The sequence below is a fragment of the Melospiza melodia genome, chromosome 1 (assembly GCF_035770615.1).
Source record: "Melospiza melodia melodia isolate bMelMel2 chromosome 1, bMelMel2.pri, whole genome shotgun sequence".
Taxonomy (NCBI): domain Eukaryota; kingdom Metazoa; phylum Chordata; class Aves; order Passeriformes; family Passerellidae; genus Melospiza; species Melospiza melodia.
The window spans coordinates 45,728,914-45,754,926 of record NC_086194.1 but is presented as its reverse complement, the minus strand read 5'-3'; the positions used below and the strand labels follow the sequence as shown (position 1 = coordinate 45,754,926).

At 36.1% G+C, this 26,013-nt stretch overlaps 1 protein-coding gene across 2 annotated transcripts in view; it reads right to left on the bottom strand.

Moving 5' to 3' along the window:
- Positions 1 to 26,013, bottom strand: part of ULK4 (unc-51 like kinase 4) — a 213,473-nt gene that overhangs the window by 33,427 nt on the left and 154,033 nt on the right. For both annotated transcript variants that reach the window (XM_063156453.1, XM_063156443.1), the window contains exon 35: positions 21,416 to 21,601. In XM_063156453.1, the coding sequence (XP_063012523.1) occupies positions 21,416 to 21,601 (186 nt within the window). The remainder of the gene's footprint in view (positions 1 to 21,415; positions 21,602 to 26,013) is intronic.

The window sequence follows — 26,013 nt, the reverse complement described above, 5'->3', positions numbered from 1 at the left end:
AAGGGAAAGGAATGAAAATAAATTATTTCTCCAAAGCAGGTAATTACATAGCTAAGCATTATCTATGGAGAGAACGAACATCCCAAGTACCAACAAGCCTTGTCAGAGTTACTTCCATGTGCCGGACTTCTTACAAACACTAACCTACAATTTCCTGACATCTTTAATTACATGTTTTGGAGAAGAGTACAGTTTGGCTACAGTGTGTCATACATACAAAATCCTTGCTGACTGAACAAAAGTATGTAGTAATGCTATTATGACAGGTTGGAAAAAATCCTTACAAAGTAAGTCCTCTAAAAAAGTTAACTTTCTGGTCTGAAGAAAGTACTTGGCACAATCTCAGATTCAAACCTAGTTCTCAATCTCCATTATTACCTCCAGCAGAAAGACCTAAATAATCAGTTAAAAAAAAAAAAAAAAAGGCAAGAGCAGGGGAAAAGCTTTTGGATGCCAGAGGCCTGCAAAAGACCCAACCGCAATCCTAGAGGATGGAAAATAACCAAACCAGATATTTTGACCAGAATTAAAAAATACCAGAATTAAGAATTAATGCTTTGGCAGTTTCCAGAAAGAACTACAACTAAATGGAGTTAAAAACCAAATACTAGAGAAGGAAAATAGTTTTCAAGTTATTATGCAAACCAGACATTTTCTATGCAAATTCAGGCATTGAACTTGTATAATCTGAATTTTAAAACATAGGTCGATGTCTTGATTGTAAATGGTGTTTGTTTCTTCTTTCTGAATGTCATGTTAAATTACTGTGTGCATATGCAGGGTGTGTGGGTGGAAGGGACTGACACAAGGAAGAATTAATTCTTGTAAAAAAAAAGGTTTGGTTTTTCTAAGAGCATGGTTGAGAAGAATATTTCACATTCAATAAAAATGGAATTAATTACTGTTTGTAAACACATCACTGTGCAAATGAAGAAACATTGCTTCTTAAGTCTGACAATATTTGATTCAGCCCGTGCATACCCCAGCTGGTCTCCCTGGCCTCAGTCCTAACCTTCTCACCTCTCCAAGTGGTTATATTCTCTCCACGGGAATAGCAGGGGGCCTCACAAGTCAGTATGGGCAATCTTCAGATTGGTCTTCTGAACACATCTCTGCTAATGTAATCCATTATTAGAGTGCAACTTAGATACATTGACCAAAATGTTTGGCTTCTGTAATTCCCATTTGCTTTATCAACCACAGTAGTGCAATGGCTGTTAAAAGCCTTTTATATTTAAAACACTGTTGTAGACCTACTGCATATTTTCAATTTACAAATCCATGATAAAGAAAAATGAGAAGTAGATGGAAAGTCACAACACACTTCTAAACACAGTCAACTCTACTGGCGGCTCTATATTTGCAGCCAGAGCTTTCTCTCATTATCACAAAGTAGCAGGTGGCATGTAGAGCTGAAAACAGGAACACTGAGCTTGTGGGCCTCATCAGGCAAGGCAGTGAGCAAGCTCAAAGTCTACTAACTTCAGCAGGATGTCAAGTTCCCCACTGCTGGAATTTTTTTACTAATATAGCAGAACCTTTCAGCTTGTACAAGCTGGGGCAGCTCTGCGGTGTTACTGTTTATACAGATTCAGCCTTAATCTAGTGAACATGAAAAGTACTTAAATAAATAAGGAAGCCTATTTCATGCAGCATCTGTGCCTTGGAAGATTATTAAGTGGTTAATTGTACAAAAAACCCAACAGAGCCATGCTACCAAAAAAAAAAAAAAAAAAGATGAACAAGTTTCTCATATTTATGCAACAACTTATCAAAATATAAATTAATCTCGATTTTGCATCTCAGTTGTCAGACTAAGATGAAGGTATCTCAGCATGAAATCTGTTTGTAAGAGATACAATATTATTGTTCTGTAGTGCACATAATTTGATGAATGCCTTCACTGGAATAGTTTTTAAATCTTCATCCCACCAGAATATGCATTAAAATCTCTTCCCTGTAAAACTCATACTGTTTTGTGTAAAGATACCAAAATGGTACAAACATAAGAGAATATGGAGGGCTGTGTTAATATTTGCTGATCTTTTCAGGTTTATTGAAATCACATGATTTCAATTTTGCTTGAGATAAAATGACACTTTGGATCAACATGTGTGCTTCATCTCAATGATTACTTGTAATCTCCCATTTAAAGTAAGAAAAATTTAGTTCTGCTAAGTTTCATCTTGCATGCCAATTCTTCCAATAATTGAATGGAGAACACTTAGTGTCCAATAGCATCTGTAAAGATTAGTACTCCATATCCAAAAGTTTAACACCAGTTTTATATGCCTTTCCTCCCCTCCCCTTATTCCAAATTGGTCTAAATTTCTTTTTATTATAGCATTATTTTCTGCAGTCACATTATAGGACTAAGAATCAGGAATTTTTTTTCTGATTTTAATCAACAGTCACTTTGGCTAATGCAAGTAAAAATGAAAGAGTAAAATACTCTGACACTATCAAAACAATTGACAGAAGCCTCAGTGTGAAATATTAGTTTAAATAAGTTTGTTGCTTGAAACTGGTGGTGTCTTTTGAAAAACAAAAGCTCCAAAAGTAGGGATAAAGGAAAAAAAAAGCTTGGAAATGAGATAAACAGAAACTAAATTAGTTTTACTTTTCTAAATGGAAAATTGAGCAAGTTAAAGTTATCAAGAACAAAAATAATCTTTCAGATTAGTATGTTTTCACTAGACAGGACTGACTGTTTCTAGCAAAGAAGAATGGGTCCTTAGATGGGTTAGAAGTCAATGATGGTTTGGGACTTACTCAATCTGAAATCTTACAAATAAAAATCCAAAATCTTGAATAAGACTCTAATTGTCACTCATAAGCAATACAGGGTGAATCAGCAGGCAACCACTATTTTCTGTCCTCTCCACACACTAATCAAGCTGCTCCATTCTGTGCCAGTGACAACCCAACACTGTGGCACCTAAGCATCTGGACTGGAGTATTTCCTTAGGATTGTGATCAGATTTGGAATTGTACAAGTAGTCTCTGTATTGAAAATAGGAAGCCTAAGGAAAAATTGTGCAGCTGAAGGTGAGTTTTCTCATGTGTGCATGTTGAATGAGCAATGAGACACTGATACACACAATTCAATGCCTCTGTTCTCAAAGATGTGCTGTTCCCACAGCCTGTGTTTGCAGGCAGAGGCTAAAAATGGCTCACATATTCCTGTTACAATTGCCTTGACCAAGTCTAGAAAAGTTCATTTTTCTCTCCTCAAGGGTAACATGATGTAGTATTTGCCATGAAGTGCAGTTTCTGCTCAGAGTGCACACAGTAGTATTCTGGCACAATTAACTCCTCTAGAATTTTACGCAGCGAATACCCAAGTTTCAGCAGTCTGAAAAAAAGGTTTGTAGCACCTGCAGTCCAGGTTGAATGCATCACTTCATCAAAAACATCATGTGGAAGCTGATGGCCCTGGAGGAGAGCTGAGTCCCATTCCTTGCACAACGAACCATGGATCGCCCTCTGTTGTTCCGATTAGTCAGCTCGTGTGCAGAAGCTGGAAGAGGCTTAAGGCTACAATAAATACTTCAGTACCTAATATTAAAAGGCAAGAAGAAACCTTCTTTACTGATGTACAAAAGGGAGAATTAGCTAAATGAACAGACAGGTAGTTTCAAATGGTTACCTCACTTAAAAACAGATATCTTACAGATATGGTTCTCTGATATTTTTCCAGATGAATAGTTTTCATGGGCAAACCACGGTTTGGTTTCCATGGGGGAAATTTTTTGTTTTTCATCCTATCAGAAACTCAATGTCTTCTCCAGTTACTACTTGCAGTAATATCCCCACATACACAATAACACATTTTGGTTAGTATCTACTAGTTGAAGGCAAAAAATGGTCATACAGAAACAAGTAGCCTTCATTTGACTAATGATAGAAATAGGAGTTTGAAAGTTATTGAAGACAAGTTCAATTATTAATGCAGATCCATATTCTTGTTAGCACAGATTAGTTGGTAAAATGTGCTACCTCCTTGATATAAGAGCCACAATAATACTAATGGAACAAAATCGAGCTTTGAAAGTTTCAAAGTCATTTGTATTGCAATCATTTTAATGAGGTGTCTCAGTATACCACTTAATTATAAAATAAATTTTTGTTTAAAATTTGGCTGAATTTCATAAAGGACAAATGTTTAAAATAATTATAAAAACAAAAAAACCCCTTTCATTTAGGATTAAAACTCTCTCTTTTATGCTAAAACTTTTTCCCTCTAATGATATTTCATTTGGCTTGATCCCCTTGTCTCCCCAGTCTTTTCTTCAATCAACCAATACTGGTTAAACATACATAAAAATCAGGGTCAGAAAGGCAGATTTGCAAAATTCAAATATGTACACTATATATTTCTTTCCCAAAAAGTTGTGTTCAGCTTTAGAGGTACATCAAGGCTGAAAACTTCAGAGGAGAAGTATCCATATTAGGTATGTAAAGGGAATGTTTTTTGTTTTAAATATTTTTAAAGTACTACAACTACTATTCTGCCATTCAAATTAAAAAGAAAATTAATTGCTAAAAAACATAAACTGTGACAAACACATTCATTTTTTTTCTTGAAACTTTTCTTACTTGCATGTAAACATTCTGCCTAACAGACCTCAGCTTCAGTAAAGAGAAACACTGCTTTATTAATGGCCACTACAAAAGATTAATTTGACTCGCATTACAGCCTATCAATATTCACTGCTGTTTCCACAAGCGCCACAAGAAAATTAACGTTGACTTAGAGTTTTGTTGCCAGTTCCCAAGTTTTAACCAAATCTATTTATCTGCATCTTCAATAAGCCAAAACATTTTACTTTGATATGATTGTTCATCCAGATTGAAAAAGAAAGAAATCAAAAGGATTAAAACTATGAGACTCCCTCCTCAGTGGCATTGCAAACATGCCCATAAGCGGAGGGTAAATTTCTTGAGAGAACAACATGAAACCTCTCACAACACCATCTCATGTTGTTCTCTTATCTGAATTTCTGGGTCATTTGAGTGGAAGCACACCAATCAATTCCAGCTACATTGATGAGAAGTGGATTTTGAGGAGTTAAAAAAAACCTCCCTGTCACAGAATAAAAACATGAAAGAAAAAATATGAATTCAACTGAGAAGTAAAAGATAGTAGGTCACATTTTAATTAACACTATTTAAAATTCAGTCTTCCAAGAACTATGTCTAATTCTTCCAGGGTTCAATGACACTATCAAATTCATTTTCTTTTTTGAAAACTGCAGAATATGACTGCACTTTTTGAGTATCATACCTATCTCATTTCTGTATGCAGAAGGGATAGTACAAATCCCTGCCAAGGAATTCTGCTATTCAAGGTTAAGCTCAGATGCTCTTGTACAGGGATGCTTCTACCTGTCTTTTATCTTGCACCTCTTCTTCCTTCTTTGCTTTAGATCATAGCCAGTTTTAAATCTATGATTAAACTTTCACAAGTGGTGATTTCTACAATGTTAAAATTATAGGTTTTATAAGTTTCAGTTTTCAAACATGAAAACATTAAAATATTTGTGGATTTTTTACTCTGGGACTTCACAGGACTGTGTAATGATCATTATAGGCCGCTACACATTTTAAAATTAATAATCAGATTTGAGCTAAAGCTGCAATGGTAAAAACACCACTAAAGTGTCACATAGAAGAGTCTGCCCACATATTCAGCTCAATGGTTTTGAGATTAGAATTAGGAAAGTACTGTAAGGAGATTGTTATGTGGTGTTATAATATTAGAAAATTATTGACACCTCTAATTAACCAGAAGCACCACAATTTTTGCATTAGAATATCAAGATATTCTTCCATAAATTTTACGTAAATGAAACAATAATTTATGAGAACATAATTCATTTAAACCAATGTCAATGATTTTACATTTAGATGAAAAGAAATAGCAGAAATACCACATTAAAATCAAAAGTGAATCTAGACCACAGTTGTAAATGCTGCTTGGCATTTAAACTGAATTTAAAAGTTCATACAGGGCAGCAAGACTTCATGGGACTTGGGAAAATTTTCTCCAAAGGAAATCGCAGCAGAAGTAACAGCAAGGAAAGATAAATCCCTTTCCTCAGAAACTCCCCCCCCAAAAATACCAGTAATTGAAGCAGTGCATCCTGAAGCAGCAGGAAACATTCAATTGCAGAACATGCTGGGCTGCCTACAATCCTAACTCTCTAGCAGTATCTGAACACTTCCCAAACAAGTAAGAGTTTGCTACATTTCCACCTGAAGCAAAAGTAACAAATGAGGTGGTAGGGATGCGAAGAAACTAACAAGCTGAAGAGAGGAAATTTTGCTTCCCATAAGAAAAGTCAGAAGAAAATACTGAAGCACAGTTCTTTCTGTTCACATTAATGAACTTGAAGTACATGCTTAAAGCCTTAATTTTGTTAGCGACCAAAGTGCTTGTTTATTCATTCACCCTGCTTCTGCTCCAGAAGATTCTGGTCAAAACCATGGACCATGACTTTGTGTCTATACACAGTTCTAAGTATGAGAAATAAAACCCTCTAAACAGAAATAACATTGTCAGCTCTAAGAGACATAGAGCAAGCGTGAAAAGTGAGAAAGCTGATACCTATCTTCTCAGAAAATTCACACAGTAGCTAGACTTGCACACAGTGACAGAAAACAAAACTGTGAAATTAATACGACCAATATTTTGTCTGACTGGAGAACAGTGTGAACCATTCAGCACAAGTTAACAATGCTGGTATATCAGCCCCTAGGTACACTGAAGACATGATTACCCTATTTTGCTCCCACAAGCACAAAACTTTTCAGCATAGAAAGGTTCCGAAAACTTGCTTTTAAAGCTTCTTACTGGGACTTGCTAACAGCTCCTCTATGCTTGATCACATCTCCTCCAGGCCAGAAGGAACTATCTTGCTTTGCTTTCCTTCAGGACATTATGTGTCAGCAGGGTACTAACGGCAGACAAAATTTTTGCTTTCCATTTTATAGACTCTGAAATACCACCCATCATCCAGTTACAGGAGCTGGAAAAGTTTCTTTTGCTGTGACCTCCCGTCATGGCTTATCTATGCCAAGGAATATAATGCTGACACGCCCAATAATGGGATTACAAGTCCCAAAAATCCTAAAATACATAAACTAAAACCAACTGTTATACAGCAGAAAACACTTTGTATAATGACAGAATTAGGAAAAAAAAATGTGTCTGCTTTCTTTCTGACAGGTTTCAAGTTGTTTATTTGCAGATGCACTGAAGTTGTGCAAATAAACCAGCAAAATAATCTACATAAATCACCCTAGGTGCTATGTATAAACAACACTTACTGCAAGGAATAAATTTAAAAAAAACAAACCCAAACAAAGCCAAAACAATAAAGAGATGAAACAAGAATGTACTTTTTTCCTGTTGGTATATAATCTTACTTCCAGATCTAATTCTTTAACAAAGATTATATCAGATATATTTTTGCTTTGTATATTGTGTAATCAAACTGGTTCAGACACCTCCAATAATGAACATGTTGCTATTACTATAAAGTCATATAAAAGTAGGTGAGCAGCTGTAGCCTAATAAACACACAGCTGAACAAAGGAAACTGCTGACAAGCTGCAATCTTGTTTTAATGTAAATTATCATGTGTGCACATCATATTTTAATTGTACACAACAATAAATAAGTTTCTGTCACTAGCAGTTTCTCTTAAATGGGCTAATGCTAATTATCCCTCTATTTCCAACCACATAGTTTTAGTGAAAAGATTAATGTCAGGAAAATAACACAAAATAATGAGCTTTGCAAGCCATTTGAGTGGCAGCAGATATTATACTTTTCTTGATTTGATTTTCCTATTTTTATATGAAAGTATGACAACTCTCTCACAAATTACCTCAATATTTCAAGCATTACATCTAGCCTAGCAATATATTATTTATGGAAGAAATATATATGTTTCCCTGGATTTTTCTTCTGGTTTGTTGTAGTGGTGAACTGAAAGCCAAAATTTGCAACTTTGGCACTACTACTGAATTTAAGGGATAGTCTTTCTTACATCTGGAAATATATAATTAAGTATGGACAAGTTTTCCTTCTCTCCTGGCCTTTTTTTCTGCACTTGGCATTAGTGTAGAAAAAAATGTTTGTTTGGTCTGAAACAACTTGTACTAGTCTGACAAATTATTTAGCTCTGACTAATGGTAAGATACAGCATCAAAAAGGAATGGTTGTCCAGGGAACAATTAAAAATAAAGAGCACTTTGAGCCAACCAAGTGATGCAAACTCCCTTTTTTTTCATCAGATTGCTCCTCCTAGTTACATGTCTTAAGTTTCCAGACAAAACCAAGACCACAGCTTGAGACACAAAGGTGATGCTTGCATTCTGCAGTGGTCCCTAGAGCAGACACACGCATGTTCTGTACTGAAGTGTGGTCTCAGGTCTGGCTGGAGCTCAGGCTCTCCTGCATGGAGGAACTTGGATGCTGGAGCACACTGCATGGGTGAGTGCACCTGCACTGGCAGCCTTGCAGAGCAGTTGGGCTCAGGGAAGACTGGGGGGTGCAGAGGCTTCTGCACCTACAGCTGCTTTATTAGTGCAGGACCAACAGCTGTCCAGCTGTTTAACGTACATTGGTTGGGTTTCTGTTTGAAACAGAAACATCCCTTTTGCTTTCCTTAAAACAAATTAGTGGGCTATAGCATTTGTGTCCTACATGACATTAGCACAATACCCCCAAATACTGTATTATTGAGTCTTTTGGATCAGGGTTCAAGCAACTTGCTGTTCTAACTATTAATATGATTGTGGCCAGAAACATCCCCAGAACACCTCATCCAGTGATGACCCTATAATTCCTGGTGGTTTTGATGCCCCTTCTCATTCCTTACAGTGTTCCTGAACACACACTGCTTCACTGAAGTGCATTCCCCACTTTGGACATCATAAAGTCCAGCTCTGATCCATTTTCTTTGCAGCAGAGTGGGAGATACATCCCTGTTCATCAGGGGGAGAAAAGAAAGCTACATGAGAAGTACCACAACCTCCAACCTCTTTTCTTCCTTTCTTCTGGAATAGAAAGGCTGCAAGCTGAACCCCAGTAGGGTGGGTGGGGAGCTGGATCAAAGCAACACTATAGAGGGGACAGGCTGTACAGAGCAGGACATGAGATTCTTATCATACTCCAACCATTATATTCAGTAGTCTCAAACTCTAATGTGCTCCATATTGTTTGGGAATTACATTCAGAACTGCAGTGCTGCCAAGATATTATGAGAGTGTTCATCACTCCTTTGTATTTCTCACCTCTACCCATTTCAAGAGATCATTATTTTTCTTTCTCACTTAGAGGTGTTAAGCAGTAGTCAGTCCTGCTCCTTTTACATTCCAGTCCACATCCTGCCACTGCTCTCTGCACCTGGCTTTACTCCCAGATGTTTCAGGGTCACTAAATCATTGTCAGTGTGATTACATTTGTATTCCACTGTCTCATTCAAGTTCAAGTAGAAGTACCATAATTTTTTGAATTCTTGAAGTACTCTACAAGGTATTAGGCAAAAGTTGAATAAAACAATCTTGGCAGACTGATGTTCAGCTGCTTTCATTTTCTAGTAGGGACAGACAAATCTGGTTCACCTAATTTCAAAACTATTTGAACTTAATGGGTCAAAAGCTTGATTACATTATTACTGGCTTCATCTCCCATTTAAAACAATTTGTTAAAAGAGAAGTGAGGAAAGAAGACATACAAGCTTCACAACCCAAAAGCTGACTCATTCTAGTTTTGTTTTTAGGAACACTATCAGGCTTCCCACATAACTTAGTCTCATATCACAGCATCCTACTTCATTGTATTTCATCTTCTTGAAATGTGCAACTGAGGGAACTTTAATATAATTAAAATTGTTAAACAAAATGCTTCATATCCCATGGTATTTCTGGTTCCTCATACGTTCCTTGGTCTCTTCTTTCAATCCTTTTGTAAGAGAAATAAAGGACTAGGACTTAGAATACCTAATGATTGGGGCAGCCAAATCAGAGAAACTTTTGTAGGTCTGACATTCATAAGTAAGTAATTAGTACGTCCAGGAAATTAAATTTCCTTAGGAATCTCTATCACTAAATTTGGAAAATTAAGCTATTTTAAATCCTTGCCATTTCAAAAACTTTTAGCCATTATGCATATGGAAATACAAAAAACAGGATAAATTACAATTTAATGAGAAAATTTAAAAGGATTACAGAAGAGTACATAAGCCTAATAGGTGCACACACACAAGCCCATAACAGTATGCTAATGCAATTATGTGCTCTTGAGATCATAAATAGCTATGCAAAACTGAAGTATGAAGCTGCAAGAGGGAAAATGAGATTTTGTTGAAATCTGCAGTGGTCAAAATGTAAAATGAGAGATGGCATTTTTAACACTAAAATTTGTCCTCCAATCTCCAAAATCCATTGCTTTCAGCTTCATTAAAAAAGACAAAACCAGTAAGTTTCAAGAAAAAAACCCCAGGAGCATATGGAGTTGAGGAATGGGGTGAAGAATCAAAACCATATAACTAGAGGTGTCAATGTAGAATAAGACAGTTCAAGAAAAAGATTCTATCAAATATAATGGTGATACAGAGACTAGAAGATTCTATAAAATCAATCATGATTAAATAACATCACTTCCAAAATGTAATGTATATTTCATCTTGGAACTACAATTACATGAATAAATTGTATGAGCATCTCTCTGATGCCATCAGAGCTCCTCAGTGGAACAACAGTCCACTCCAGCAATTCTGAGGGCAGATGATTTAGGTCTTTCAATGACACCTGCAATTTCTTTTTCAGCAATAAGAATTTTCCTCACCAAAGGAAAAGAAATATTGCTATATTAGCAGAGTCAAGGTCTCACATAACTGACTGATATATGTTGCACAAACTACTCCTAGCTGTCTTAGAGTTATGGACTTTGAAAATAAATAGTGTGTGCCATTTTGTGAATACACCCCCATTTATATTGCAAATACTAAACTGTACTAATGGCTTAAAATTACAAGAGCCCTGGTCTTTATAAACCACAATTCCTTCTATGCTTTATGCACACCTGCTGTTTTATCACATATGCTAAAAATTACCTTTGAAAGTATTTAAATACTGGTAGTACCTTGCAGAAAAGTAGCAATATGAGGATGTGTTAACATAGTCATTTCCATGGGAATTATTTGATTGTAAAAGATTAATGTTACACTGATTTTAACTCTAACCTGCTTTGTGCAGACTGTTGCTCTAATGAAAATAAGCAACACACAGCTACGCAATAAGGGCTCTTACTTAAAATTTTACAGCTGACAAAATGCTGCTTTACTAGTAAGCTCTGCAGAGCTTTTCTGCTCCAGCAGTCAGGACAAGCAGCACTGTGCCCAAGCTCCCTTGGGAAATTCTGCCTTTCTATCTCTCCAAGCCCATGGCAGGGAAACCTCTGCGCAGAGCACACACTGAGAGCCCTGTGCTGGCATTCCCTGGAAACACTGGCCTCTTGCATGAAAAGCCACAAAGGAAGCACTCAGTCAGAATGAGCAAAGGGATTCTACCTTGACTCTTTCATCTATTTTTAAGTGATAAAATGGGACAACAGTAAATTGCAGTTACAAATAACGGGGTTTTTTGTTTAAATTATTAGTCTGGTAGATTCCACTGTTTAGCATACCCCCCCTCACATCACATATATATGCATCACATCCAGTATACATGGCAGATTTTTATATGTGCATTTTATTCAGCACAGGCAGGGCAGGTTTTGCTTTAAATTATCTTTTTCTGATGTGATTCTAATATGCAGAACTCTATACATTATAATTTCCAAGGATTTACGGCACAAAAATCAGAGTTTTATCCATGAGGTAAAATATGCACTATGGAACATACCATTTTGACTTTTCAATGTATACTGGGGTTATGCTCTACAGCAGTTCTCTGGCAATTAAGTACACCAATATAATTCCTTTAAAAAATATTTTAAATCATTGGAGCTATTGGTTGATAGGAAATTATATGCACCTCTTGACTCATTACTAATGAACACTCCATATTTCTGGAAGAAGTACTCTTTTACTGATATTAAAGAATTTAGGTAATCATAAGCTTTCAACAAGACTGGGAATTGTCTCAACTTCAACACTCTCAAAATGCCCCCTGAGTGGTCTAAAAAAGCAAGTTGTATAAGCAGAGTAGTGCTGGAATGCAAACAGTGAGATATTCTTATGCTGCATCATACGAACTCATCCACGGGGCACTGCATCCCAGAGAAAGCATCTGCTGTGTGAAATGTAGGGCAGTAACTCGCAGCCCATAGAACACTGCATCACCACAAATTACATTTGTCATAAATTTATAATGATATTCATATAAAAACAGTACATTTTAATAGTTTAAAGAATGACAACATTGGGCACTTTATAAATGTTTAACTAGTAGAGTCTTCATAATTTAAAATGTTGATGTTACATCACTGAAGATTCTAGATTGAAACACTTTGAACTTGGAGAGGAGGGTCAGTTACTGTAGAAATCTACTGAAAGCCTCATCTCAATGCACACAATGCCATTTTTAAACACAACCTTGTTTCACTTACCATGGACCATCTGAAATTGGGCAGCACCATGTTCATAAAGCACACATGTGATTATCATTGCAGGGATTAGCCTGTGAGCATGGGCTCACTGTTGGGGAACCTTAGAAGTAGGTACATGTTGTTAACAAATGCCTTAACCAACCATTAGATGCATGAGATGTCCAGGAAAAAAAATGAAGTATTTTGCTCTCTTCCACAGTACTTGAGTGATGCTTCTAAAGTAATTTTCATCTTTGATCTTTGCAACAATCTCAAACTTCTTAAACAGTGCCTTCATCTTGCTCTACATGGTCAAATTCTTGGTCTCATTGCCATGAGCAACATACCTTTGTTCTGCTTCTATATTTTTGCTCACAATTTCCATCAGACAGATAACCTACATCTGAAGTTACCTAATTCTCCTTTGCCTAATTTACATGCCTCAGAGTCCCCTATCTTCACAGCCTGATGGCCAAGGACTGTCTCCCTCTCCAATAAAAACACTCCAACTATATTCCCTGTTTATCTGCATCCACACACTGCTTTTAAAACTCAAGCTCTGTATGACCTGCAAGTTTGCTCATGGCAGGATTTTGGAAAGCACTACCTTTTCAGCAATGCTCCAGTCTTATAAGATGAAGAGACTAAGGATCCAGACAAGTGAAACACAAGTAATGTTTGTTGGATGCCTTGTAAAAGTGCATAAATTGAAATATATTTTAAAAATCAACAGATTTTTTTCATTAGTTTATTATTTTAATAGTTTTTTTTTTCAATAGAAAGCAAGGAAAATAAGGGAGCACTGAGGATTAACAAAGAGGTTATGTCAAGACCTTTTACTCTGATTGTCCGCTACCAGGTAATTTAGAAACCAAAGGAAGGAGCACTCCTTTACAGTAGGGAATCTAATTCCTATATTAGATTTCATTCTGATACACTGCAGTTGAAAATTTCCTGACACATGTAACAGACTATTTCACCTTCAGTAAAATTGTCAGCAAGAAGATGGAGCAAGAGAATAGATGTAATGAAAAAGGGAGGTTTTGTTGAAGGGTTTACAATATAAGTTTGTAAAAAGTAGCAGTAAGCCATTTTACATGTAACTGTTTCTCATCTTCAACACTGGCAACCAAAATCTTACAAAGCTCTTGTAATTGCTGGTAATAACTTCACAGGAAGACTAAGGATTTTAAAATATTCCTGTGACCATAAGAATTTAAATTTTTAATAAAATGAAGAATCTTTTATGTTAGTAATGAACTAGTCAAACATTCATACTTGCTTGCACCAAACTGATCATTGCTCAATGATCTGTTTCACCCAGAATGGTAATTTTGAGTCAAAATATTTCCTATTAGGAAGAGTCACTTTCAGGCCATTTCTTGATCCTATTTTGTACACTGGAAATAAGCTGGATTGTTCTCTGGAGCAAGAAATTATTTTTTACTATCCTTGGATTGAGATAATCACAATGAGGTCCCAGTCTACAGACTAATGAAATTCAGTTATAATAATAATGAAAGCAGCACACACAGCTCATATGCTCCCATTAATTCTACAGAACATGGAAATTTGTGCAACTTGGTATTAAAATTCAAGCTGAGAGAAGATTTTTAATATTTCAGTCCTATTTGATTGGTGTTAATAGATTCTCTTCAGCAAAATGTTATGTGAGGACCACGATTTTAGCACAGGTTCCATGAAGCCTAGTATTTTTGATACAACAGGCTTTGGGGCTCCAATAATCAGCAGGGGGGAAAAAATCTCACTTTAGATCCAATTAAAATAAAATTTTGATTTTCATAGTTCCTAAAAGTTTCTTGACACTTTGAGTTAAGACTATCCCAAGACACATACAAAAAAGAAGATACACTGTGTTTGTAGTTAGAGATACATAGGGATATAAACCATAAAATGAATTAGTAGCCCTACCATTCACCATCACAGCCCTCTCAGCCACAGAAGTGATAATATTCTACATCTCATTGGATGCAGCAATCGTAGTCAGAGACGTACTAAATTCACAGAGCAGAACAGGATTCTGACATAGGCAGAAATAAGTGATCCCATAAACCTAGACAATCTTATAAAGATTTAAATATTTTCTTTTTTTATGAGGAGGAAATAAAAGAAAAAAAAATAAGCAGAGCATTCCTGTACCATCTAGTGCTTGGAGTCAAAAAATAGCAAAGCTTTCTCCAATCTGGTAAGAGTTACAGAGCTTCTGGACAGGATCCAAAGTGACAAGATGGAGTAAAATAAGAATTCCAGGGACTGCATCATTCACTGAGATGTATTCATGGATACTCACTCTGTTTCATTTCATAAGACAGAAAGATAAACACTGGAATAAAACCCATCAGTATTTAACTTTAGAATGTTGTGCTTAAGAACTCTGGCCAACCAAAAGAAGGTTATTGTAAAAATCAAAAAGGTAAATTAAAAGAAGGCCATCAGAAATGGAAAAGGCCTATTAAAATTATATCATTGCTCTAACCAAATGTGTAAATCTAAACATCAAACTATTCTTCCCTCTCCTCCAGTAGAAAGCATAAAAATCAAATGTCAAAAAAAGAGTAAGTCAAGGACAGTGCTAACATATTGTCCTACTACTCAGCATCCTGAAAACACGCCATAAATTTCTCAAAGTACAAGTGAGTCTGAATTTAGCCCTTCACAAATTCCATAAGCCAGGCACACAGATGAAACATGCACATGCCCCTAAGGTGAAACAGTAGCTAATCATTTCAGATTAAAAATGAAAATTCTTATCAGACCTATAGTGAAAAACTGTGTCTGGGATTTCAATACTCAGAATCTAGTTAGGCCAGGTAAAATTAACCATGTATAGTACAATAAACAATGCCACAGGATCTCAAATGTAAATCAACTTCAGGATCCCTCTCACATCTGGACATCCTAAGTATTACTACACACACAAATAACATTTCCATGCAGAACTTCTTTTAAAAGTGTTCTTTGAAAAGATGTGTTATCTTTGATAGCAAGTATATAATTATAGATGAAATAATACACAACCTAGGACCTGGTATTGCTTGCAAAATGCATGACAACAAACTGGATTATTAAGTTTGATTATACAAAAATTACGCTGAATAATTGTTTTCTTCCCAGTTACTGAAAATGCTTTACTAAGCTTAAAAAAAATTTCTCTCCTCAGGTTTTAATGGTGGAAGTGCAATATTTCATTTCCATGAGCATTTTGTAGAGCCCATATGACATTACAAATGGAACAAAAATTCAAAGATTCAGTATGACTTACACAACAAAAAAACCCAAATTACTCAGATAAATTAATCAATATTGGCTCAATTCTCATTCTGGTAAACAATGAAGTGCTGCACAGGGGCTGTGCCACAAGAGAATTATGTTAATCAAACAATGAATTTATTTAAATTAAACTAGTTATACTCTTTCTATCTAAATAATTGTTTATTTTTTGTTTAAATTGTATTAGAGTAGTTGTGATTAGCCGCATACATCTTCTGAGCAATTTAAACCAAATTTTTTAAAATCTTTGCTGTAAAATTGAATGTACTGCTTCCTAAACAATGGCAATGGCCTGGCCCAGCAATCTAACTCACAAACACCTCAGCAGACTATTCATATTCATCAGGAACACCACAGTATTTTTTATTTAAAGTGTTATTAGACTGTATTTTGGCCAACCCATATGCAAAACTCAAAAAGCCATACTGAGAAGCTTACTCTGTGACTAGATGAAAACCCAGGGGAGGAGGACGGGAGAACAGTCTCACTTGCCCCTGGAGAAAGGGCAATTTCCCCACTCTGCTTGTTGCCCCTGTCAGGATGTGGTAAGGCCTGAAAGCACCATGGCAGAAGTCTGCCAAGTCACAGTGGGAGCTGGAGGTCTCCCCATCTCTCATCTCTGGAGATCCTCTCCAATTTCATTAAAACTACTAAAAAACCCCTGTGCGAGTGTGCAAAGAGAAGGAGCTTTGCCACACGGCAGGAAGGGTGAAGGTGCATTTCCCTTCCCATGTACTTATTTCAATGGATTTTGAGCAACACAAAATCATCTGTTATCATCTGCATACTGTATCCTAATGCTGATTAGCTTCTTCCTATTTGGGAGAATCTAAGCTGCTTGTATCTAATGAAATGCTCCCTTTTAACATATATACAAAGGTAATGTCTTAAGGATGTTACACTTGCAGACTGAAGCCAACAAAAGAAGGGATGCAGGCTTGGTAACAACTCGAAAATAGGAGATTAACACTAATGAAGGACAGGAAATGTTCCTGTAAGAGTCACCCAAATTTTAAAAATATGTATAACTTTAGAAAAACTTGTTTGTTTATAGTGAGTATACCTATACATGTCAGCAACCTACAAGTGATATTATGTTCACAGTCTAACAACCATAGCTGTCATAAAATTAATCCTTACAGCAATGGAATGTTATGGATTATCTTAGCAACTAATGAAATTAATTATGTGTCACTTAATAGATTCAGATCAGGAGTACAATGCATGAAAAGTTTTCTCCAACTTATTTGAGTGCTGTGCTCCCTCAGCAGGAGATTTGCCAACAGGTTTCCGTAGCCTTTTAAGACCATGGGAGAACAGACACCTCTGGAAATTGCTGCACAAGCACCTCCTCCTGGCACTGAGTCCTTGGAGCTGAAGCTGCAAAATGGATCCTATCTGAGAAACTCTTGGGATTTTACTTCACCTTCTTTGAGGAAAGTTGCCTATAGATGTACTGGTGGGAATCTACTGAGAAGCAAACCTCTAGCAAGAAGTTCAACTTACTGAGGGATTGCAGAACTGCTACTCTAAATCAAACATTTGTATACTTGGACTGTGTGTCTCTCCAAGCTCTAAATGTCCTAATAATGCATGATCAGGGATTAATGTAACAAGGATCTAATCTGGGACCTATTGCAGTAAAAATATACACATATATTTTTATATACAAACACTGAGCTGTCTATTCCAGAGAAGCAAATGCAGCAGATCTTTGTATAAAACTGAGGATGATATAATTGCTAATCTACATGACAGAAACACTTAAGGACTGCATGATTTGAATGACATCTTAGACACAGTGATCAGTGGTTCCCCAGGCTTTGGTACATTTGAAACAGGGTAGTAAATTTGCCTGCAGGTAGATAGTGATGCTCTTGCTGTGACTCAGATTGGCAGGGAAATGAAATTAGAGTTCAATAGTCCTATAATGAAGCTAATGAATATTATGGAATTTTGCCATAGTTCATGTATTATCATTCTGGCCTTAATGTCTCTATAACATCAGCCTAAAATGATTTGAGAAACCCTTATACATATCCCCATGGGGTATAGGACATGCAGATGACATCCTAAATGTCTTAGCTGCTCATAAAAAAAACAAAAAGGAAAAACTTTTTGACACTTATAAAACACAAATTAGTGAAAATGAGATTCTAGAAAGACAATCAGGAGAAAAAAGTGTGATTTAAAAGGTAGAACTCAATATCCTTTCTGACAAGTATATAAGGGAAAAGTCACAGAACAAAAGTTCCCTCTTCACTCACTGTGAGTGCAGAAAGCATAATATTTACTCATTTTTCTCAGAGGAATTTTTCCTTATTACTACATGGAAGTAAAAGAAGAGTGTTCTCTTGTTCTGAAAGTTGAAATAATTTATTTGTGTGCACTGAGCTGTAATCCCACAGCGATTATGTGTCCAGTAGAAAGATATTGGCTAGTTCTATAAAAAATGCCTTTACATTACATACTAGATGATAAATTAGGATGGCAGGGAAGTCTTTTCTCTCTGAGGAAAAAAAAGAAATTAAAAACTTCTCAGTAAAGCAGGCAAACCTCAACTACTTGCTTCCCAAATGAAAATTTCTTCTGCTTCATAAAAAAAAAATCTAGATAATTTACTGGACTCATAATAAGATGCACTATATCTTCACAGAAGAGATGGAATTATGAGATAGTGATTTCCATGACAAGTGGCAGAAGAGGTTTCCAGAATTAAAAAAGAGAGCGATCACTCTTCTGATGTCATCAATCAGTTACAAAAATGCTTCTAAAAAAGACGAAGCATATCTGAATAGCAGCATTGTCTAACCCAAGATGAAGCAATCAGAACAAGAGAGTTCGTGCAAAGGCTGAAGGGAAAAAAACCTCCAAACCCTGTTCCTTGATCCAATAATTTTACGCAGTTACTCTTCATTTTATCAGTGGCAGTGAGAGAACATTCTTGTGAAAAAACAGGTTAACCTGTGCTTGACAGAGCCCAAAGCTTTGAAATATAAGAAGTAATTATAAAGAAAACAGAAATAAGACAGTCAATGCTGTCTCTTTAGAGCTTTTAGAAGATCTTTACTTACACAGTTACAGAAGTTAGCTCAAAGCATATTTTCTCTCCTAATGATTCCTTTTTACAGCAAAATAAAGCTTCTAAAAGGGTGTGTTCATAGTGATTTCAGTATTAAGTTTGTACAAAGTCTGGCCTTTATCTTTATTCAACAAAATTGTAGGAAAACAATTAGTGAGGAAAGTGCTGCAAGAAGTTTGTATTGCCCTGCAGTCAATTTGCTGGTCAAATTTGACAATGATGACCTAAAAACCTGAACAAAACAATATAACAAACTCAAATCTCCAACTTTTTTCAAAAAACCTTCCTTCCACCCACTGGAGATAAAACACAGTGGTTTAATCATTAAGTTATACCAACATATAGATATGAGATTCCATTTCATCAAGGTAAGGTCATCTTGTACATCAACAAATCCTCTGATATGCCTTAAATTGAAGACTCTGAAATTGCTCTATCTGCCTCCACTGGCTCACTGCAGTCATGTAAGACACTTGAATCAAGGTTAAGTAGTCCCACTGCTATGCCCTTCCATATTTCCAGCAATACATGCTATAAAGACATCTGTAGCATAACATGGAGCTCTTTTTGTACATTCCTGTCTTACATAAGCAATGCCTGTGCCTGTACCAGCAAAGTCAATGTAACCACAAAATGAAGAGCTGCTCTGTATCAGCACTGATTTGCAACAATGAAAATTGGTGCATATACTGATCTCTCTATTAAAATATTGCTCAGATATATAAAAAGAAAAACACTGCTCTAGGCTTCGAAATTCAGCTGATGTGGGCTGAATCCTTCTTAAATGGATATGATTATATTTCAATGTCTTTTGTGATTATGACAATTTTGACAAGATAATAATCTCCTCTGAACAGGACTTTTTAAGGTTTAGAGAAATAACATATGATTTATTAAATAATCTGTCAAATTATCTATGAACCCTGCTTTCAAAAGAAATTGCATGATCTCATCACAATAATTACTGAAAATCTATGCCTGATGTTATAAATAACAAGTACCAGGTATACAAAGGAGAGAACTGGAACCTAAAGTACAGGAACTTGCAAGGTTCAAAAGGTGACTGCAGAGCTTTGTTCTCTCAAAATAGTCAATAGAAGTTTCCGTGTTAAGTATCCTGAACACTAGGTTAACTTTTGAACCCCAGGCTTCAAAATGAAGAGAAATAAACAAGTCTGTAGCTATTTTAAAATGAAATAATCTAGATATGTATATTGCAGCCTCACATCTCTTCCCTTCTCTCTCACTTCATTGGCTTTTTACTCATTTTGCTTTTGGAGAAAAGTAAAAGCCAGTTCTACACCTCACAATAATTACTCAGAAAGAGTAGCAGAGGTACAAGCTAAAATCAATAGAAAGTATCTTTAGAATTTTAAACATCATATCCACTTTAATTTTATATATTCATGCTTCTTTCAGGGCAAGATAGGGCTGGGAAAGCAGGGAAGAAGGGTATGGTGTATACTTTCCTGTGATGTAAGTGCAGCAGGCAGGAGAAAGAGGACAAGATCTCTGAAATCTCTACAAGGGAGTTGCTCCTTTTTAATTCCTGCTGTCATGGATTACAGGCTTACTCTAGTAGCCAGCACTGCACTTGCAAAATTGAAGGAACTCCTACCTCTTGAAATTGAGGGAACCACTGCCCTCTCTAGGGGCAGTTATCCTATTTTAACTGAAAGCCTCTGCTTTTGGAGGGTAAAGAATGAAGTACTCAAATAATGCAAGGTTGTTGACAATGCAGGCAAAGCTTCTTATTAAGACACTTCGAGATAAAAGCCTATTGTATTATCTGAGAGAACACTACAGATACCAAAACATTTCCTTCCTAAGCTACCCGAAAGACATCAGCTGCTGTCATTCCACTGTGTTGGAGTAGGACAGAAGTGAACCTTCTACTTGCCAACATTATCACCAGAAGCCCCTGCAGGATTGCCACTGGCTGGCTCTCTACATTACAGCCACTCCAGCACAAGTGGTCCCTATAGCTCCGTGAGAATGAAGACTCAACAGCCCATGCACAAACCTATTCCAAGCATAAAATAGCCTTTTATTCACTGTGAAATAAACCACTCTGTGTCTGAACAGATATTTAATGCTACAAGGTTAGTTCTTTCAGAAGGCATTCAGAAAATGGTTTCAATACCTTATAGAGATGAATTACTAAACAAGTGGAAAAATAGCAAGTGTTACTCAAATTGCTGAATGGCTAACTGAAATAGGAGAATTCCTGCATCATTTTCATAAGAGGTTTAAAGTGTAGAAAGCCATCTTCTCCAGAAAAGTGGAATTTAAAGACATGATATTCAACTTAGCATATTTTGGTTTTAAAATGATTTTAAAATATTTTTCCCCTTGAGAAGGAAAAAACTAGTCCAAAAATGTATCAAATTATATAAAAGAAACATGCAGACTTTGGAAAAGGTTAGATGTCAACTCACCAGTCTCTTAACAATTTTCAACAAAAGCTTAAGTTCTCGTGGATCTTCTTTGGACTTCAGGACTTCAGCAAAGCTGTACATGTTTTCTGGAGACATACTCTCCTCATTGCTCCCTCCATACAGCTGAACCAGCAATAATAAGCTCTGTGAGGCACTCAAAAATATTTCAGTATCTTCACTGGGAAGCTAAAAATGAATGAAAAATAAATAAACAAAAATCAAATTCCAATTTCAGAAAAGTTGCATTTCACTGGGGATTTGGAAGAGTATTAACATTTGCATTGTGACAGGAAAGAATAATTTCTAGTTGATTGACTCAGAATTGCACTAAAATAAGCTTAACGAAGTGATGAAAACATAATTAAAATATATCTACTCTTAAGCAGCAGTATAACAATATCGGCACTCTGATTCTGTCAAGTGGTCTATCTAGAGCAACATCATAACAGCATCAGAAATGTTGCTCCCAACTGTTATTTTACTCTATTTAAACAGAAGTGGTAATAGGAAAAAGTACCATTACAGCCATGATGTCTAATCTTCTACATCATGCACACCATAAAATTTCATTTAATTATTACTAAAGCAAGCCTCTTGAGGTAGAGCACAGGCTATCTAGTTATTTAATGGATTTTAAGTAGTCACATTAGAAGGTACATTTTGAAGATTTTAAATATTTTCCTGAATTCTAACTTTTCTACACTCATTTGAAGATCAGACACTGCAGCAGGTCCTAGCAATAGGATGGAAAATAATTTCCTGGGAAGCAAAATTACAAAAAAGATTTAGGGACAGGACTAGAGATCATTAAATGAGCTTCTCATAATATGACACCATTATCAAAATTATTTATAAATTTCCTGAAAGTACAATCTGGAAATAACAAGTAAAGATATTATATTAGGCCTGTATTTGGCACTGACAATGACATTTTGGAATGACAACAGGAATGCGGTGCCTAGCATCAGCACAGAGAGTTCACAAACACTAGTGAAAAAAATCATAGAGGTTTCTTGGGAACAGGCAAGAGGATGACACATTGGAAAGCATAATAGCCAAGGACTGAAGGAATTTAGCGTCTATAGCATATCAGAGGGAGGGTTAAAGTGGACTTGATCATATCCTCTCAAACATGTGGGAAAATGCAGGCTGAGGATAGGTTAATTCCTTTACCTGAAAAAGGACTGATAAGAGATGATAGCTCAAAACTTTAGACAAAGCAATTCAGATTAGAAGAACGATAATACTTGGATTTCCTTTTTTCTCTTTCTCTCTTTAATAAGAACAATTAACTGCTGAAATAACTTCCTGAGAGCTGAGACAGATTCTCCATCAAAGACAATTCAAATATCACAAGAATATTTTTTTTCTAAAAAAATTACAAAACCGTTTACTCTAATGAGGAATTAATTTAGGAAAGTCCTGTCTATATATATCCCTCGATGAAATCATTGTAATAGTTTTTTCTCACCTTTTAGTCTATGACCTGAACAAAATGTCAGTGGTAGACTTAACCAATTAGGTATAGAAGTGTAAAAACACCTCATCATGCTCATACATTTTTTTCATTCCAAAAGTATTATTTACCAAATAAGCCAGATAAAAATACAGTAAACACTATCCTTACAGACAATAAAAGGGAAAAAAAGCCCAGTTTGTCCAAACACTAGTGTAATATGCCAAATCATTTCAATAATGATTACTTATTTAATCTGCAGTATGAAATTCCTGAATTTTTTCATGTTGAGGAAAACCCACACAGTTACTTTAAAGCCATCTGAACATATCAGACACACATCTCTCAAATATTCAAGCAGCAATTCCCAAGGGATCTGCATGCAAATACAATCCTGTTTTCTACTAGCTTCACAGAGCTGCTGTTTAAAACAGACTGAACTGAGATGAAATCTCTGAATATATAGCCCCAAGACATATCACATTCTATTTGACCTAATACTATGCAAGTGACAAGACCACAACAGCTATTTCTGCCTCAGTTTTGCTATATGTTTTTTCTTCATTCCAATCTAAATGCCACTTATTTGATTATTTCCTTCTCTAATAACATCAGTGCAATTAGCAAACCCAAAAAGCAGAAAAAGCTACAAATAGTAACAAGCTTTAGAAGTCCATTTATATCTTTAATCCTTAACTAATTGAAAAAAAAAATCTGCTGATTTTGCTTAGGGCTTTGAGACAACTTTCATTTCCTTCATTGAAATAAAATGCTATTAGAGAAAGGAAAGACAACTACTTTTTTTTTTTTTTAATGCGTCTCTCACACCTTCTAAAAGCAGCATTCCAAGTTAATTTGCTTTTTGATCAGGGTAGGCAGCTACATCAACAACCTCCTGAAGAAAATTACAGAACAGGGATTATATTCAATTTTCAAATGCTCGTTGGCTAAACAAAGGTAAAAAATGAAAAATCAGTGAAAATTTTGGTCATTGGTACATTTTTGCCTGGGTAATGCAGTGGAGGCTAATTCCCTGGGCTCCGCAGACACAAAAATCCCATGTTTATTCAGTATCACAACAGCTATATTTGGAAGCGAGACTGATCTCGAGGCTTTTTTCCCAAGATATTCACTAAATATCAGAGAAGTGGAAAGCTGTCAGTCTCCATAGAGGACTGCTCCTACAACAAATGTGTGTGAAGAAATCCATAAAGCCACACAAACCTCAGTGGTCCTTCCCAGCACCATGACTATCAAGGAGGCAAACAAGCAAGTCCAGCTGGCTAGCATTATTCCCAAGGGAGGCTTATTGCAGCAGGAACACCCAGCTAGTGAGGCAGTGGAACACTATGCCCTAGGAGGAAGAGCTGTGCTTGGACCAATGGCCTTGGTTGGGCCTTGATTCTCTCCTCCTGGCATGCCCAACCTTTCATCCTTGTTGTTGCTCTTTGTCCCCCAGCAAGAGAAAGGAAAACCCTTTCAACCCAATGAAAGGAAACTTTCCATCCAATCTGGCATCATATAGTCTTGCTCTTCAGAGGCCTTCAGTGACCATGTTCCAAGTATCACTCTACAGTTCCCAATACCTGCCAGTTATGACATCACATTACTCAATCATTACCAATGCCAATGAAGCCTTTCACCCCCTGTTGTACTTCAGGCTCTTCTGCTACTCTGCTTTCCCAGAGTCCCTTTGAGCTTTGGTGTTAACTAGACTTTGGGGAGAAAGTTGCTGTTACCCTGGGAAAACTCAGGGCAAAACAATAGTAGGACTGGTCTTGTAGGAAGAGAAAAACAAGCTTGGAATAGGACAGGCCATATTTACTCCGAAGGGAATGAGAATCATTGGCCTACAGTCATCAATAATTAAGGTGGAAGAGGAACTCTCAGCAATGTCCCTATTTAAGTATGTCTACATCAGCATTTTTCTCTGTAACTCTCACCATTTTGCCATTTCACTTCTGACAAGTAGTGATTTAGATGTCAAAAGTTGTAAGCTGGTAACCTGAAATTTAGCACTGGCTGCCAGTCAGTGTTAGTACTGGTTATAAAGAGTAGGGGATCTAAAGAACATTCTAAAACAAAAGCAATGGCTGAAAATACAATTAATATCTGTAAAGACAGAAAATCAAGAATGAAAATCCAGATTTCAAGTAAATACCTCATGTTTAATAAGAACAGGAAAAACATAATCATGTTGTTCAACAATTAAAATAGATGGATGGTCCATCTCCTAATTAGATGGAACAGCATTCTGATTATTTTTCTAATCAGAACAATCCAATTTGGTATGAAGTACATTTGCTTGAAATGTATTTATAGGTTTTGTTCTTTCAGGAGAGTAGAAACCCATGAAGAAACCAATTCTAACACTTTAAAAGAGTATCTGCCCCTTAATATTTCATAATTACATGAAGCTTCCTTTTCCTTGCTCAGCCTTAGAGGGGATTATGGATTCAGCCTTTCAGCAAGGTAGAAAAGTCATCAGTACTTCTTTTGCTGCTGTTAATATTCTTGCCTAGTACATAGCTTGAAGAGAATCCAGCACCTTAAAATAAATTACTGAAGAGCTAAGGTCATAAATTCTGCCATGCTCTAACTGAAAACTGTAGATCTATTTTTCACTTACTTTAAAATAATACCTCATGACAAGACTTCTGTGCGATGAAAGCAGTGTATTACTCTTTGCTTAATTTCTATAGCCACGTTATAACTTCCTGTAAACAAGTTTATAACACAAAATTCTGTTTTCCTTTTTAGATGGAACCTGCGCTGTGTATTTTAGAGTTAATGTGGTAAAGAGCAGGAAGTTTCTTGTTGTTGCACATCTATATTTCTGCAATCTGTTCTCAAAAATTCCATCATTTTAAACTGAGTTGCAGTGTGTTCATGAATTGCAAAGCACTGCAAGAAACGCGTGATTATTTGAGCTGAAGTGGCAGTTTTCACACCGTTGGAATTGTTACAGCATCTAATTTTAGAGCTACAATGAAACTGCCTGCCTGGATTACCTGGAGGGGACACTATTTCTGTGCATTAATGAGGTTATACACATAGAGAGTTTATTACAATAAGAGATGGATATTCATTAGATCACTAATGTGATTACAGAACATGCTGTAAAGGAAGCACCACGGGGATC